The sequence below is a fragment of the Ranitomeya imitator genome, chromosome 6, assembly GCF_032444005.1.
Source record: "Ranitomeya imitator isolate aRanImi1 chromosome 6, aRanImi1.pri, whole genome shotgun sequence".
Lineage (NCBI taxonomy): Eukaryota > Metazoa > Chordata > Amphibia > Anura > Dendrobatidae > Ranitomeya > Ranitomeya imitator.
In genome coordinates, this window is record NC_091287.1 from 300,511,881 (window position 1) to 300,530,695 (window position 18,815).

At 44.9% G+C, this 18,815-nt stretch overlaps 1 protein-coding gene across 4 annotated transcripts in view; it reads right to left on the reverse strand.

Moving 5' to 3' along the window:
• LOC138642496 (enoyl-CoA hydratase EchA19-like) overlaps positions 1-18,000 on the reverse strand; it is a 137,442-nt gene extending 119,442 nt beyond the window's left edge. Inside the window, exons 1-2 of one of the 4 annotated variants that reach the window (XM_069730685.1) lie at positions 17,940-18,000; positions 10,768-10,938 (exon numbers count right to left, since the gene is read on the reverse strand). In XM_069730685.1, the coding sequence (XP_069586786.1) occupies positions 10,768-10,897 (130 nt within the window). In that variant the 5' untranslated portion in view covers positions 10,898-10,938; positions 17,940-18,000. The other 3 variants (XM_069730686.1, XM_069730687.1, XM_069730688.1) reach the window with 3 other exon arrangements.
• Between the last annotated feature and the right edge of the window lie 815 nt (positions 18,001-18,815).

The window sequence follows — 18,815 nt, forward strand, 5'->3', positions numbered from 1 at the left end:
ACAGTGAATGCATATGGGACACTAAGAGAGCCGCCTGCCAACCCATAGTAGAAATTACTTAGCAATAATTAGCATATAGGGTTAATATTGTAGGACCAATAGGGGGCAAAAACTAAGTCATAATAGACTGGTGTGCAAAAACCGCCATATATCATACATACTAGTGCAATGCTAAGCATATCCTCCAGCATAGCATAATAAATGAAAGCTGTACAAAACAATAAGAAGAGGAATTAATACATCACCCCAACAACGATACTCGGCAGGTGCAGCGTCTCAGTGTCCGCCCCAACGCGCGTTTCGGAACACCTTCGTCAGGGGGCGCATGCACAATCTTCCCAGATGCGAGTTTATAGATATTTTCTGCCTGTGGCTACCCCCTATCCTTTTTCAAATATGCCCCATATAATGCTCCATGCAGTTCATTATGGCCCCATAGATGCCCCATATAATGCTCCATGCAGTTCTTTATGGACCCATAGATGCCCCATATAATGCTCCATACAGTTCATTATGGCCCCATAGATGCTCCATATAAAACTGTGCCACATATCATGCTCCATACCGTTCAATATTGCCCCATAGATACTCCATATAAAGCTGTGCCACATGTAATGCTGCTGCTACTGCTGCAATAAAAAAAAAAAATAATGACATACTCACCTCTCATCACTGCTCCTCAGCGTCCCGTCTCTCCGCATTAACTGTTCAGGCAGAGGGCGGCGCACACACTAATACGTCATCGTGCCCTCTGACCTGAACAGTCACAGCAAGAGGACGGGAAGACGGAGCAGCGTATGAAATACTCACCTGCTCCGGCGCGGTCCTTGGCTCCTTCTCCCGGACAGATGGTCTCCGGGCACTGCAGCTTCTTCCTCTGTCAGCGGTCACTGGTACCGCTCATTACAGGAATGAATATGTGGCTCCACCCCTATGGGAGTGGAGTCCATATTCATTACTTTAATGAGCGGTACCACCTGACCGCTGAACAGAGGAAGACCTGCGGCACCCGAAGACCATGGGACAGGCAGGGACAGCGCCAGGAGCAGGTGAGTATGTGACCGTCCTCTCTCCCCCTCACCCGCCGACCCTGCCACCGACCATGACTCGAGTATAAGCCGAGAGGGGCACTTTCAGCCCAAAAATTTGGGCTGAAAATCTCAGCTTATACTCGAGTATATACGTTTTTGTTTTTTTTTATTTTATTATTTTTCACTAACTAAGGGGGTGATAAAGGGGGGTTTGATTTACTATTTATTGTGGGTTTTTATGTCTGGCAGCTGTCACACGCTAAAAGATGCTTTTATTGCAAAAAATTGTTTTTCCATCATCACATTTTGAGGGCTATAATTTTTCCATAGTTTGGCCCACAGTCATGTGAGGTCTTGTTTTTTTACACGACGAGTTGACGTTTTTATTGGTACCATTTTCAGGCACATGACATTTTTTGATCGCTTTTTATTACGATTTTTGGAAGGCAGAATGAACAAAAACCAGCTATTCATGAGTTTCTTTTGGGTGGGGCGTTTATACCGTTCCGCGTTTGGTAAAATTGATAAAGCAGTTTTATTCTTCGGGTCAGTACGATTACAGCAATTACCGTATATACTCGAGTATAAGCCGACCCGAGTATAAGCCGACCCCCCTAATTTTGCCACAAAAAACTGGGAAAACTTATTGACTCGAGTATAAGCCTAGGGTGGAAATGCAGCATTTACCGGTGAATTTCAAAAATAAAAATAGATCATTATTTCCCCATAGCTGTGCCATATAGTGCTCTGCACCGTTCATATTTCCCCATAGGTGTGAACCATATAGTGCTCTGCACCGTTCATTGTGCCCCCTAGCTGTGCCATATACGGTGCTCTGCACCGTTCATTGTGCCCCATAGATGTGCCATATACGGTGCTCTGCACTGTTCACTGTGCCCCATAGCTGTGCCATATACGGTGCTCTGCACCGTTCACTGTGCCCCATAGCTGTGCTGTGCCATATACGGTGCTCTGCACCGTTCACTGTGCCCCATACATAGCTGTGCTGTGCCATATACGGTGCTCTGCACCGTTCACTGTGCCCCATAGCTGTGCTGTGCCATATACGGTGCTCTGCACCGTTCACTGTGCCCCATAGCTGTGCTGTGCCATATACGGTGCTCTGCACCGTTCACTGTGCCCCATAGCTGTGCTGTGCCATATACGGTGCTCTGCACCGTTCACTGTGCCCCATAGCTGTGCTGTGCCATATACGGTGCTCTGCACCGTTCACTGTGCCCCCTAGCTGTGCCATATACGGTGCTCTGCACCGTTCACTGTGCCCCATAGCTGTGCTGTGCCATATACGGTGCTCTGCACCGTTCACTGTGCCCCATAGCTGTGCTGTGCCATATACGGTGCTCTGCACCGTTCACTGTGCCCCATAGCTGTGCTGTGCCATATACGGTGCTCTGCACCGTTCACTGTGCCCCATAGATGTTCCACATAAATTTGTGCCGCCGCTGCCGCAATAAAGAAAAAAAAACACATACTCACCTCCCTTGATTGCAGCTCCCGGCGTCTCGTTCCGGCGCCTCCATCTTCCCGGCGTCTCTGCTCTGACTGATCAGGCAGAGGGCGCCGCGCACACTATATGCGTCATCGCGCCCTCTGCCTGATCAGTCAGAGAGCGCAGACGCCGGGAAGATGGAGGCGCCGGCCGGGAAGATGGATCGGCGCCCGGCGGCTGGAACGAGGACAGGTGAATATAACATACTCACCTAGTCCTGGCGATCCTCGCGCTGTCCCCTCCTGTCTTCGGTGCCGCAGCTTCTTTCTCTATCAGCGGTCACCGGCACCGCTGATTAGAGAAATGAATAAGCGGCTCCGCCCCTATGGGAGGTGGAGCCGCTTATTCATTTCTGTAATGAGCGGTCCCACGTGACCGCTGAAGAGAGGAAGAAACTGCAGCGCCGAAGCCCGTGGGACGGCAGGGACAGCGCGAGGATCGCTGGGACTAGGTAAGTATACCTCAGCGCCCTCAGCCCCTCACCTGCCGACCCCACCGCTACCGTGACTCGAGTATAAGCCGAGGGGGGCACTTTCAGCCCAAAAATTTGGGCTGAAAATCTCGGCTTATACTCGAGTATATACGGTACTCATTTATATTTTTTTTATGTTTTGGCGCTTTTATACAATAAAAACTATTTTATATAAAAAATTATTGTTTTTGCATCGCTTTATTCGGAGAGCTATAACTTTTTTATTTTTTTTCTGATGATGCTGTTTGGCGGCTCATTTTTTGCGTGACAAGATGACGTTTTCAGCGGTACCATGTTTATTTATAGCTGTCTTTTTGATCGGGTGTTATTCCACTTTTTGTTCGGTGTATGATTATAAAGCATAGTTTTTTGCTTTGTTTTTTTATTTATTTTACGGTGTTCACTTGAGGGGTTAACTAGGGGGACAGTTTTATAGGTCGGGTCGTTACGGACATGGGGATACCAAATATGTGTACTTTTATTTTTTTTATATTTACATACAGAAATTTATTTATTGGAACAATATATATATTTTTCTTTATTTAGGAATTAAAAAATATATATATTTTTATTGTGAGATAGTGCTTACCGCTTAGCAACGGTCACACAGGCACGTTTTCTCACAAAATCAGTCCATCCCGTTTATTTTATGCAGCATAAACCGGGTCATGCACAGTTCATTATATACATTTTATACGGCTTCAACTCACAGTTCACTAAACATGCCGGACTTCTCACTTTGTCCAGTTACCATGGGTGACGCCAAACAGGTTCATCAATATCCAAAGATCACAACAACCACCAACAGTCTGTTCCACTGGCAGATACTTCTCTGCCATTATGATAGCCCCCTCCCGGGTGTTACCTTTCTGGAGCTCCTGCTCCACACGCTGACCTCCTATCAGTCCTCTCTCCCTTAATCCCATAGAAAACGTATGGAGGGAGTTGAAGCTCAGAGTTGCTATGCGTAAGCCTCAAAATCTTAATGATATAGAGATGATCTGCAAAGAGGAGTGGACCAAAATTCCTCCTGACACGTGCGCAAACCTCATCATCAACTACAAAAAACTTCTGACTGCTGTGCTTGCTAACAAGGGTTTTGCCACCAAGTATTACGTCTTGTTTGCCAGAAGAATCAAATACTCATTTCTCCCTGCAAAATGCAAATAAATTTATATAATTTACACCATGTGATTTTCTGGATTTTATTTTTTATATTCTCTCTCTCAATGTTAAAATTAACCTACCCTTAAAATTATAGACTGGTCATGTCTTTGTCAGTGGGCAAACCTACAAAATCAGCAAGGGATCAAATACTTATTTCCCCCACTGTATATAGCGCAGAGAAGTTTTTTCATTTTAATGCTAATCTCATTACTTTAAGGCTATGTGCACACGTAGGAAAAGAGGTGCAGAATTTTCCGCACAAAATCCGCAGCTCCTGGCAGAATCAGCAGCTGTGGATTTGCCGCCGTTTTTATGCGGATTTTGTGCGGTTTTTATGCGGAATTGAGGCAGATTTTGTGCGGATTTTCAGCGGTTTTTGCCACTGTGGAATTTTAACATGGAGGGGTGCAGAAACACTGCAGATCCATACAAAAGAAGTGACATGCACTTCTTTGAAATCCGCAGCAATTCCGCACTGATTTTTCCGCACAGTTTTTTTTTCCCATAGAATAACATTCTACTGTACATCACAGTGCGGATCTGCAGCGTTTCTGCACTAAAAAATCCGCTGTGGATCCGCAGCAAATCCGCATCGTGTGACATTGTACTGTCTTGTAGAATTATGTTGCAAGGTTATTTTTACTATACAAGGAGTGCTGCAAAAATGAAAACCAAACTAAGGCAGAATTTTTCACCATTTCCCATTTATCAGTACATTGCATCTATGATGCTTTTTAAAAAAAATTTAACTTCTATCGCCAAGAAACACACACCAAACTCTCATGCGGCTGTGACGACAGAAATGTTTGGAAAAAATGAAAGCGGAAGAACGAAAATTGGCCACGAAACAAAGGGCTTAATGGGTCAAGGTAAAATGTGAGTGGTGTGCAACCTTCTGCATAAGGATCTTTTACATATAATTATTTTATGCTTGTTGATTTACAATTAATAATTACATTCAACTGAAAGTGTACAGAAATCTGTCACATAAATGAAAGAAAAATGTTTCAAAATCCCTACATTGTTCTACACTGCTATAACATGATGCATTATTTTCTGCTCTTACAGAAGCTAGACGCAATATTCTGCAGATAATCGTGAGGATAGTCCTTGGATTAATGTGAGTGCTGCATTACCTGCCCCCTATATTACATAATGAATATTATCCCCTTCTGCTGGCAGTGACCTGTCAGAAGCCTGACTGACGAATACCTAATCAGGGCACCACATGAAGACCCCCCTCCCCCACAGGCCGCCCCGGAGCACGAGCAGATCATTAACACAAAACTGAAAATAAAGATTACACAACAACCAGAAGACGGATTTCATCTACCAAGGTATCATTCTAATCAGTATAACGGCACCAACCTGACACTGTCTGTAGGTTACTGTGCACATCCTGCTGACAGGTTCCCGTTAAGCCCTGTAATCTCAGATACGCAGCACTCTCAGCAACTTAGGCATCAGCTTCCCAGTAACCCAGCTAGCTCACATTCACAAACATATATCCTACCTTACGGTGCTCACAAATCAGTCCGCAGAGAGGTACGATGTGCAGAGTTCAGTCATTTTAAGTGTTTGACCAAAGTGCAAGGTTCACTCAAAGTGTCGCGTGAACCGCTGCACTGTGGTTCTACATGTGTCACTATCAACATCGAGACGCTATGGTAGAAATGAAGGCAATTATGCTGCACACTCCAACCCAAAGTCTGTGTCACATTTACACAACTCCTTTATACACCTCAATAAATAATCCATGTGCTTGTAAATTACTGCTGAAAACAAGTCAAACAGGAAAGCTCAAGTGTCTGAAAGAGAATCAGTCACTTGTCGTCCCCCCCCCCTCAATCTCAGCATGATATAGCAGCATAGAGCCTGATTCCAGTGATGTGTCACTTATTGGGCTGCTTTCTGCAGTTTCAATTAAAAAAAAAAAATCACAGTTTTATCAAAAGGAGTATATCACTATAAGACTATTAGAACTGCTGCCATGTAGTCCTTCATATTCATAAGCTTTGTATAAGCCTGGTCCCATCAGTGATAAACAGCTTTATGCCTATGCACACTGTGCACGTAATGTGGTCAATCAGTGGTGTGGGCAGGGTTGTACAGAGCACAGCATTGAAAGATAAAATTGATTTTTATAAAAATAAAAAAAAATTAAATACACCAAGCAGTCCAGTAAACTGACACATTGCTGGAATCAGGTAATCTGCCCCTACATGGTGGTGCTCTAAAATTACATAGCAAAAACCTGGTAACAGATTCCATTTAAAAGGTATGCATGGTACAAAACCATTGGTTTCATAACAAAGGTAAATTATACCTTTCGGACATAATCTCCAAACCATTCCAGGCTTTGACACACTGCACCGTAACCATCTCTCAGGTGAGGACATGTCGCATTTTAGCAGTGAAATGTGTAGGGATCAACAAGGAAAGTGCAGGTAGTTTTTGAATGAGACTTCATTTAGGGCTAATTTATGATGTGAAATTGGGAGGAAATCTTCCCCCCACTTAGGAAATTAAAATCAATATCTGCTCTGTCATTCCTAAAAATAAGCAGCATTTCTAACATGTGTTCTCCTTTTAGGGTATGTTCACACGTTCAGGATTTCCATCCTTTTTTTTTCCTGACTGTTTTTTAAAAAACTGCAGCTCTTGGCAGAAAACGCAGGTCCTTTTTTTGGTCCTTTTTTGGTCCGTTTTTGATGCGTTTTTTGATGCGTTTTTTTGATGCAGTTTTCTAGCCAGAGTCTGTGTGTTTTCTAGGAATTTTTTTAGGGTTAAAATGGCTGAAAATACCCTAACCCTACCCCTAACCCTAACCCTACCCCTAACCCTAACCCTACCCCTAACCCTACCCCTAACCCTAACCCTACCCCTAACCCTAACCCTACCCCTAACCCTACCCCTAACCCTAACCCTACCCCTAACCCTACCCCTAACCCTACCCCTACCCCTATTCTAACCTTAGTGAAAAAAAAAAAAAAAAAAAATTCTTTATTTTTTTTATTGTCCCTACCTATGGGGGTGACAAAGGGGGGGGGGTGTCATTTACTATTTTTTTATTTTGATCACTGAGATAGGTTATATCTCAGTGATCAAAATGCACTTTGGAACGAATCTGCCGGCCGGCAGATTCGGCGGGCGCACTGCGCATGCGCCCGCCATATCTGCCGGCCGGCAGATTCGGCGGGCGCACTGCGCATGCGCCCGCCATTTTGCAAGATGGCGGCGCCCAGGGAGAAGACGGCCGGACGGACACCGGGACGCCGGGTGAGTATAAGGGGGGGAGATTAGGGCACGGGGGGGGCATCAGAGCACTGGGGGGGGGCATCGGAGCACTGGGGGGGGGCATCGGAGCACGGGGGGGCGGGATCGGAGCACGGGGGGGGCAGCCACACTCCGCCCACGCACTTCCGCCCGCTCCCCGCACTTCCTGCTGCAGCGGTTCTGCACATCAAACCGCAGTAAAACCCGCAGATATATTTTTGATCTGCGGGTTTTACTGCGGTTTGGACCTCACAATGGAGGTCTATGGGTGCAGAACCGCTGCGGCTCCGGAAAAAGAATTGACATGCTCCTTCTTTTTTCCGGGAGCTATTCAGCGCGTCTTTTTTTTTACAATTTCCGGACCATGTGCACAGTGTGTCCTGTTTTCCATAGGGTACAGTGTACTGTACCCTGCATGGAAAACAGCCGCGGAACCGCAGCGGCAAAACCGCCGCGGTTCCGCGGTAAAAAACGCACTGTGTGAACATGGCCTTAATTGGTTTGCATTTTTTTCTAAGGTTAACTTCACACTATGTTTCCCCTGCCCATTTCCTGAATGATTTCGGTGCATATGTCAAACTCACCCATAGGGTCCCAATATATGATGAGAGTTTCCATTTTCTTGCTGTATAGAATAGCATAGAAGACTCATTTTTTACTGTATTTTTAAAATCAAGATGACTAGAGTTGGCGCGACTCGATTTGCAGAACATGGTCCAGTAGCACCCAATTGATCTCTGGTCACTGGACAGGAGCCTGAAGAACAGCTTCTAAGGCTACTTTCACACTAGCGTTTTCTGCAATCCGTCACAATGCGTCGTTTTGCAGAAAAAACGCATCCTGCAAAAGTGCTTGCAGGATGGGTTTTTTCCCCATAGACTTGCATTGACGACGCATTTGCGACGGATTGCCACACTTCGTATCCGTCGAGCGACGGATGCGTCGTGCTTTGGCGGACCGTCGGGAGCAAAAAACGCTACATGTAACGTTTTTTGCTCCTGACGGACCGCTTTTTCCGACCACGCATGCGCGGCCGGAACTCCGCCCCCCACCTCCCCGCACCTTACAATGGGGCAGCGGATGCGCCGGAAAAATGCATCCGCTGCCTCCATTGTGCAATGCAGCAAACGCTAGCGTCGGAATCTCTCCCCGACGCATTGCGACGGGGAGATTCCGATGCTAGTGTGAAAGTAGCCTTACCCACTTCTTTTAATTAGCTGGCCTGGCACATCATCATAGTTACACTGTGATGCACATGAGAAAACCTGGCTTAGGGACAGGGTACTGCAAATCGCTCTGCACAAGCTCTAAAAATTACTTTTATGAATATTAATTTGGGGTCTTGCACCCATCTAGCCCTGTTAGAAAGAATAGCTTATCAGTTTCCTCTACAGCACTTCGATATGTTGAGTCATACATGTACAGCTGACCACCATTCTAGTTCACACGATTGGTCTAACACGTGCTTAAAAGGGGTGGTCCAGTACCTAAAATGTCCTTTCTAAATATCTGTCTCTACACCCTAACCACTTTTAGAATTAGCTTTATTATAAAATGCCCTACCCTTCTCCCTATCCTGCCAACCTTTAAATGTGTTGTTTTTTTTTACTTCACTTCCTGTGACACTTCATTTGAGAAAGTTTTCTAACAGGACATCACAGGAAGCACTTCCCTGTGGCGTCTAATCCCCTACTGGAACAGGACGTCAGGGGGAAGCGGTTTCTTACTATAGTTTCTTGCATTGCCGTCTTCTGAAGATGTCCTGGATCCATGATGATTGAAGCTATGGGAGAGGCGAGTGCAGCGCCAGCACTCCGTATCTACACCACCGCATCTCCTAATTGTGAAACATATATCATAAGAGGTCTGAGATAAAAGCACTTAGTGACACCAGCGCCACCCCAGAGCTGCAGGAAAATGAGTGCAGACCCAGCCTCATATTAGATGCCTTATTGTGAATAAGTCATCTTTTACCACTTTATGTAATTTATATCTTCCAGGCTGTGAATATTCCTTCTCTTATAGACCGCACAGTTACAGCCGCAGCCTTCTAGCACACATCCTACTTACCTTCCCTGCACGCCCTCGCTTCATCTCGTTCATTCCGGCACCAGCAGCTCTTCCTGCCGAGCGATCACAGGGCCCCGCTTATTAAGGTAATGAATATTCATGCCTCTCCACTCCCATAGGCATGGAGTGAATATTCATTACTTTAATGAGCGGGGCCACGTGATCGCTCGGCAGAAAGAGCTACTGGCGCCGGGACGAAATGCAGCGAGGGCGTGCAGGGAAGGTAAGTAGGTTGTGTTTTTTATTGTATGCATTCATACAGAGATAGGGGATAAGGAGACATGCATACAAGAACATGGACGGGGAGCCATGCATACAAGGACAGGGACGGAGGAGCCATGAATACAAGGACAGGGACGGGGGAGCCATACATACAAGGACAGGGACGGGGGAACCATGCATACAAGGACAGGGACGGGGGAACAATGCATACAAGGACAGGGACGGGGGAACCATGCATACAAGGATAGGGATGAGGGGTAATGCATACCCGGCTTATACTCGAATCAATAAGTTTACCCAGTTTTTTGTGGCAAAATTAGGTGACTCGGCTTATACTCGGGTAGACTTATACTCGAGTATATACAGTACAAAGGAAAAAAAATGTGGATTTTCTGGAGTAAGACACCGGATTGCAGATTTCACAGTATCACTTTATTCAGGTTCCTATTACCTACATGCCAATATAGATGGCTTAGGAGGATTGATCCTACTGACAGATTCCCTTTAAGAAGTCCACAGACTCCACTCCAAACATTGTTTAGAGACAAATCTATTAATCTTTATAACATCCTATTCAAGTTTTCTGAAAAATAGTGATATAAAGCCATAGAAGTAAATAGATAATATGTTGCTAAGTACAATCATGGTGATATTTATTTTATTACACCTTTAAAGAGCATATTTCACTGTATAAATTAAATTATAGTTAAAGGGGTTGTCAGCTACTCAGACAGTAAAATAACACATGCTGATATCACTGTAAAGGCACCGATGCGCCAATCAGCGCAGCAGTTCTCACATTTCACTCAGACAAAGCATCCTATTAGGGGCTGCAGCACTCATATGGCATAACAAGGTCACACGAGCTCCGATAGCGCTGATAACACTGGAGCAATGCCAGTGCAGTAGGTGAGTAGTTGTTATTTTTATATTACGTTGGGGAATAAAAGAATTGGCGGTCTTTCGAAGTTTATAAAACTTTGACCCTCGGTGGAAAGAAATCTAAAAGAGGAACATACCTGTGTGATGTGACCTGTCAGAAGAACTGGACAACAACCTCTTCCTATAGGAAAGCACGGCTACTGCTGACTGGCTCCAAGGAGAAGGACCGCTCCAAAGCTGAGCTCTGATTGCAGATCTCAATAGCATCTCGGTCAGTGAATGTATACAGTTGAGAAAGTCCTGATCATCTGTGTGTGACCCAAAGGACCAAGAATTTGTCACTAAATTAATAAATCCAAGTCTAATTACTACAATAATAGTGAAGTTTAAGGAAAAAAAAGACGGACAGAGGCTGGTGTAGAAAATACATATAATCAGGAACTGGCAAACTCTCAGGACATGTTCACGTGTGGCAGATTTGTAGTATGCTAGTATGCATGTTTCTTCAGAAAGGAAGAGGACTTGAACTCTAGTGCCAAACAATGGAAGTGGCAATCCTAAATGCCAATACTGATCCTTTAACGAGCCTTGCTACACGACTTAGAATAAAATCCAAACCAGAATCTCAATTTGCAGACACGTGTTTCTGGGTGTTACTCCTCCTCAGTGCAACACGTGAGATCTAATAATTACCCCTAAGGCCCCAGTCAGATGTCTCTCATACAGCCAAATCAGATCTCATGCTTTACACGAAGGGGGGCAACACCCTGAAACAGGTGTCTGCAAATTGAGATTCTGGTTTGGCTTTTATTTATAAGTCATTTAGCAAGGCTCATAAAGGATTAATATTGACTTTTAGGATTGCTACTTCCAATAGGTGGCACTAGAGTACAAGTCTTCTTGCGTCTGGTGTAAGGCTAATTTCACACTAGGCTTCTTTGCAGCTTTTTTAATGCAAATTTTCAGCTGCATTTTACAATACCAGAGATTTCAGATATCTTATGTACACAACTTGTTTTTTGCCATCAGGATTTTGTACTTTGCATGTTTTTTGCAGAATGGAGCATGTCACTTCTTTCAGCATTTTATCAGCGTTTTTCACTCATTACACTAAAAACGCAGGTATCAGGTTTTGCTGCGTTTTTTGTGTGTCAAAACCTGATTCTTTGGAATAGGACTTTTTTTTCAACACTAAACTTTATCAGCATGCACAAGAGACAAATCGAGCATGCCAAAACTGCATCAAAAAACATATCGTATATACTCGAGTATAAGCCGAGATTTTCAGCCCAAATTTTTGGGCTGAAAGTGCCCCTTCTCGGCTTATACTCGAGTCACGGTCGGCGGGTGAGGGGGAGAGGTCTGAGGCATACTTACCTGCTTCCGGGGCTCCTGGCGCTGTCCCTGCAGTCCCACGGTCTTCGGGTGCCGCAGCTCTTCCCCTGTTCAGCGGTCACGTGAGACCGCTCATTAGAGAAATGAATATGGACTCCACTCCCATAGGGCTGGAGCCGCATATTCATTTTTCTAATCAGCGGTAACGGTGACCGCTGATAGAGGAAGAGGCTGCGGCACCCGGAGACCAGCTGTCCGGGAGAAGGAGCAGGACGCCGGGAGCAGGTAAGTATTACATATTCACCTGTCCGCGTTCCACCCGCCGGGCGCCGCTCCATCTTCCCGGCGTCTCTCCGCACTGACTGTGCAGGTCAGAGGGCGCGATGGCGTACTAGTGTGCGCCGCCCTCTGCCTGAACAGTCAGTGCGGAGAGACGCCGGGACGGGACGCTGAGGAGCTGCAAGCAAGAGAGGTGAGTATGGCATTTTTTTTTATTGCAGCAGCCGCAGCATTATATATACTGGTAGCAGAGCTTTCTATTGCACATCTATGGGGCAATAATGAACGGTGCAGAGCACTATATGGCAGAGCTTTCTATGGCACATCTATGGGACCATAATGAACGGTGCAGAGCTTTCTATGGCACATCTATGGGGCAATAATGAACGGTGCAGAGCACTATATGGCAGAGCTTTCTATAGCACATCTATGGGGCAATAATGAACGGTGCAGAGCACTATATGGCACAGCTTTCTATGGCACATCTATGGGGCAATAATGAACGGTGCAGAGCACTCTATGGCACAGCTTTATATGGCACATCTATGGGGCCATAATGAATGGTGCAGAGCACTATATGGCACAGCTTTATATGGCATATCTATGGGGCAATAATGAACGGTGCAGAGCACTATATGGCACAGTTTTATATGGCACATCTATGGGGCAATAATGAACAGTATGGAGCATTACGGTATATATGGCACAGCTTTATATGGAGCATCTATGGGGCAATAACGAACAATATGGAGCATTATATGTGGCACAGCTTTATATGGAGCATCTTATGGGGCAATAATGAACGGTATGGAGCATCTATTTTTATTTTTGAAATTCACCGGTAGCTGCTGCATTTCCTACCCTAGGCTTATACTCGAGTCAATAAGTTTTCCCAGTTTTTTGTGGCAAAATTAGGGGGTCGGCTTATACTCGGGTTGGCTTATACTCGAGTATATATGGTACTTTTATCTGCAGCTTCTTTCCTGCCAAGAGACCAGGTTTGCTGCAGCAAAAAAACGCTGAAAAAACACCTAGTGTGAACTTACCCTAAGTATAGTCTTTGCAGGGACCAATTTTACTATTTCAGAAGCCAGACATCAATGGAAAAAAAATGTACCTATTTTTTACCAGATTCATCAAAGTCATTTCGAAAGAATTCTGGCGTACATTGCATTGAAAAATGTCAAATATTTTGCAACTTTTGGCGTTTTTGTCCTAGTTTCTCCCAGCTTCAAAAATGTGGGCAGAACAGAGATGCGTTACGCCATAGCTTGTCTAATACATGATGAGCTGTGGTGTTCTCAACGTCAGAAATCTTACTCCAGTCTTGATGAATTGGGGCCTATATGCATAACGATATATATACCAATCAGCCATAACAATAAAACCACTAACGTGAAGTGAATAAGGATATATTTTTTGTTCTGGCTCTCTATATAGGAATACGCACATATACCACACAGCAAGGGTCGAAATGATACTCTTATGGTCTTTGGCATCTAAGCTACACAACGATCGAATGCTGTACACACAAAGCCTAACCCCGAGTTCACACAGTAATCAAATTTACAAAACCAAAAACCATTCCTTATTTCAAGAATTGCAATCTAAAAATTGGACGCTATAACAATGATCCAAATATTCTCGAAATACAGAAAACACTATTGCATTCTGCCATTTTCTTCACACAGTCATTCGGTCCATGTGACAAAAATCATCTGAACAGCCCTCTATAGTTCCATCTGTCAGTGAGCTGCCCACGGACAGCACTCGGACCGAAAACATGGTCTTGTGAACGTACCGTGAGGGCTCATTCAGACATCAGTGATTTGTCATCCAATACATTGACAGTCTGCACAAAAATTGCTATTATAGGTGCCTTAATACAAAACAATTAGCATTCCCGTAGAGTTTTGGTGACATGAGGGAGACCTACACACTGCTAAAGGGAATCTGTCAGAAGGTTTTTGCTATGTAACCTGAGAGCAGCCTGATGTAGGGGCAGAGAGCGAAGTGTCACTAAGGGTGTGTGTCCACGTTCAGGATTGCATCAGGATTTAATGCAGGTAGAATCTGCACCTGAGGTCACTGGCAGGTCACGTGCGTTTTTCATGCATTTTTTTTTTACACGTTTTTCATGCGGATTTGTGTGTGTTTTTGTAAGCTCAATAAAGATATACCAAAAAAAAGGGTGATGTCATTTCTTGGCCAACCTCTTCATTTACATACTCCATTGAAGAATAATGTTTACACACACAGACAGATAGATGATAGATAACAGATAGATCGATAGATGATAGATAGATCTATCGTATCTATCTATTGGATCTATTACCTATCTATAAATACATCTATCAATAGATATATCAATAGATAGATAATAGATAGATAGATGATGATAGATAGATAGATAGATAGATAGATAGATAGATAGATAGATAGATAGATAGATAGATAGATAGATAGATAGATAGATAGATAGATAGATAGATAGATAATGCCAAGCCCGATGTTTAGTATATCTATGTATCTATCAATATATCTATCTATAAATATATCTATAGATAGATGATTATATAGATAGATGGATAATCTAAGGGGTACTTCCGTCTGTTTGTCTGTCTGTCTTTCTGTCTGTAACGGAAATCCCAAGTCAGCGACAGGCTTAGTCCGGCCGCGAGTTGGCCCCTCCCTACCCCCCTCCAGTCAGTGCCAGTGTGTCGCCCCATCCCGGAGCAACTGCCTATGCAGCATCAATAGTAAAAAGATATGTTAAAAATAATTTTTTACAAATGGTGCTATTCTCACCTTCCGACGTCCACCGATGCGCGCAATGCTGCCACCAGCTTCCATTCCCAGTGATGCATTGTGAAATTACCCAGATGACTTAGCGGTCTCGCGAGACTGCTAAGTCATCTGGGTAATTTCGCAATGCATCTCTGGGAACGGAAGCTGCCGAGAGCATCGCGAGGAGCGGAACAGCTTCGGTGGAAGACGGAAGGTGAGTATATAACTATTTTTTATTTTAATTCTTTTTTTCACAGGGATATGGTGCCCACACTGCTGTATACTACGTGGGCAGTTATATACTGCGTGGCCTGTGCTATATACTACGTGGCTGCTATATACTACATGACTGTCTGTGCTATATACTATGTGGCCTGTGCTACATACTACGTGGCTGCTATATACTACGTGGCTGCTATATACTACATGGCTGTCTGTGCTATATACTACGTGGGCTGTGCTATATACTACGTGGGCTGTGCTATATACTACGTGGCTGCTGTATACTACATGGGCTGTTCTATATACTACGTGGCTGCTGTATACTACGTGGCTGTGCTATATACTACACGGCCAGCCGCAACCAATCAGAGATATTGGCGCGGAATTTAACCCCCACTCACAGCACGACGTACATACATACATATTCTAGAATACCCAATGCGTTAGAATCGGGCCACCATCTAGTAGATATGTAATAGCAAGGCCGATGTTTATGAATGTTTAATTTAAAAAAAAAAAAAAAAAAAAAAACGGAAAAAAAATGGCGTGGGCTCCCGCGCAATTTTCTGTGCCAGAGGGGGAAAGCCGACGGCTGGGGGCCAATATTTGTAGCCTGGGACGGGGGTAATATCCATGGTCCCTCTCTAGGCTATATCAGCCCGCAGCTGTCTGTGTAGCCTTTACTGGCTATTAAATTAAGGGGACCCCCCCAAAAAAAATGACGTGGGGTCTCCCTATATTTTATAGCTAGAAAGGCTATGCAGACAGCTGCGGGCTGATATTCATAGCCTAGAGAGGGGCCATGGTTATTTCCCCCCCCCCCGGCTACAAATACCAGCCCCCAGCCGCCCCGGAAATGGCGCATCTATAGGATGCGCCATTTCCGGCACTTAGCCCCTCTCTTCCCACTCCCCTGTAGCGGTGGAATATGGGGTAATAAGGGGTTAATGTCACCTTGCTATTATAAGGTGACATTAAGCCTGGTTAATAATGGAGAGGGGTCAATAAGACGCCTATCCATTATTAATCCTAGAGAAGTGAAAGGGTTAAAAAAAATTAAAGACATAGCCAGAACATAGTATTTTAATATTCTTCATTTAATCATACTTACCATACTCGATCACATGCATAAAAAATTAAAATAATAAACCAACCGTATACTACCTATCCGCCATAGTCCAATTAATAACGAATGTCCCATGACGATCTGCCCTATAGAACAGTGACATCGGGTGATGTCACTGCTCTCTAGGCCCTCCAGTGACACACTGACAGGAGACAATGGGTCCTGCTGTGTATTACTGAGGTTACCTTAGTTCAGGGTCTCACTTTATGGCAAAAGCTGCATGGGAATTTTCCCACACAGCAGTGCCACAAGTGAGACTAGGGACTATTTCTCACAGGGGCGTAGGAATGCATTGCTGAAGGATACCTTCTGTCATTGTATTCCTGGAGCCCCTGGAGAGCGGTCGCATTAGCTGATGTAGCTGCTCTCCAAAGGAGATCGTCGTGGGACACATGTTTTAATTGGATGTCTGCGGACTCAGGGAGTATAGTGTTTGTTTATTATTTTAATATGTTTTACAGGTGACAATGGCTTCAGGGATCAAGGTGATGGTGATTATGTACTCTGTTTATTGTACTGTATATCTATATGTATGTAGTGTATGTATGTGGTGTATGGTGCATGTTTTATGTCCTATGGTGCATGTTTCATGTCGCATGGTGCAGGTCGCATGGTGCAGGTCGCATGGTGCAGGTCGCATGGTGTGTTGTATGTGAACACAGTCTAGACGAGTCCAGCTCGGCTACATCTGGATGCCTGACATCCAGATGTAGCAGAGCCGGTAGATGATCGCCGGAGATAACTCTCCAGCGATCACCTACACTGCAGCGTTCTCACAATCAGCTGATCAGCGGTTTGTGAGAACCAGACTAGTGACCGGAGATAAGTCCCACTCACGTGCACGGCAGTTCTCGCGATAAGTTATCGCGAGAACTGCTGTGGACGAGGGACTTCCGGCGGCGGGACAGGTGAGCTGGCAGACGTGTGTAGTAAGCTGCATTTAAGCAGTTTCTACGCATGTGACTAATCATTAGATTTTTACCGCATCTAATTATAGTCTATGGTGAGTTTACGGCGCGACGACGGAGCGTCACCGCATTGTAAACAGACAAGCTGCATTCTGAAAAGACGCACCGCATGTCCGTTTACGCGGGTCAGACACCTACGTGTTTTACCGCATAGTGGACACGGGATTTCATGAAATCCCCTCCACTATGCTGTAACATCTGGACGCTGCGGCTCTAAGCAGCGTCAAACACGCATCGTCACCTGAACGTGGAGGCTTGGGCCTGGGGTCATTTCGCGCCCCTGGTGACATCTCTCCATGTAAAAAATGCTGCTTTAGCTGGAAATCTTGATATTCCCAATAACTACAAGTTCTCCCAGCTTCCAAGCAATAAACTCCACAATAAGTGAGAAAACAGCAGGAATAACACTGAGCACACAGCTCTGCGCTGACAGGGCACAATATATGGTTCTCCATTAGATATTATACACACACACGGGTATTCTTTGAGGTCTGCACCTACTCTACTAGTCCTGTGCTCTGGGAGAACAGGGGGTGCTGGACAGCCTGGTGGGTGAATGCAGGGGAGCTCCTCCATGCCCGACCTCTCTTACCTCTGTGACTGTGTGACTGACTGTGTGAGTGCCAGGGTTAAACATGGAGACAGGAAGACCAAGAGCTGAGTAGTAGGCATGCGCGCAGGACAGTTCCTTTGTTGGCTGAGGACAGTCATGTGACTGCCCTTCCTGACCTGAAGTAATACCGAGGACGCTTGAGCAGAGCTGACTGAGCATGCGCGGGTGCTGTTCACGTCGCTGTCTGTGACTTTGTGACAGGGCTGCAGATGGGAGAGCGTTCATCTTGTGGACCTTTATCGATAGCTGTTTTCACTGCACTATTTATGCTCTGCACCACATTACTGCTAGTGCTGGAGTCAGTGCTGCTTTACCTACCGAGGGATCTCTATATCTGCTGAAGGTGTGCTGTGTACAGGTTAAAGGGTAAACTAAGTAAAGTTACCTATACCTACCGGTGATCACAGTGAGCAAACCTTATCCTGACAAGTCAAGGTAGCATGGAGAAGTATACAGAGGACAGCAGGCACAGAGCAGCGCACACTGAGGCCGGACTCACATGTCCAGTAGTCTCAGTCTGAGTATGGCCGGCGTCACACACAGCGTAAAACAATACGGTCCGTATATTACGGCCGTAATACGCTGAAAAGTCCTGAAAATAGTGGTCCGTAGCTCCTCCGTAGGCAGGGTGTGTCAGCGTTTTTTGCGCATGGCATCCTCCGTATGTAATCCGTATGGCATCCGTACTGCGTGGTTTTCTCACAGGCTTGCAAAACCGACATACGGATATACAAGGGATCCATGTGTCCCCCCAAAAAAAATATATATATACTGTCATATATATATATATATATATATATATATGTCAGTAGACACATATATGTATATATATTAATATTTATTCCAGCGCTATAC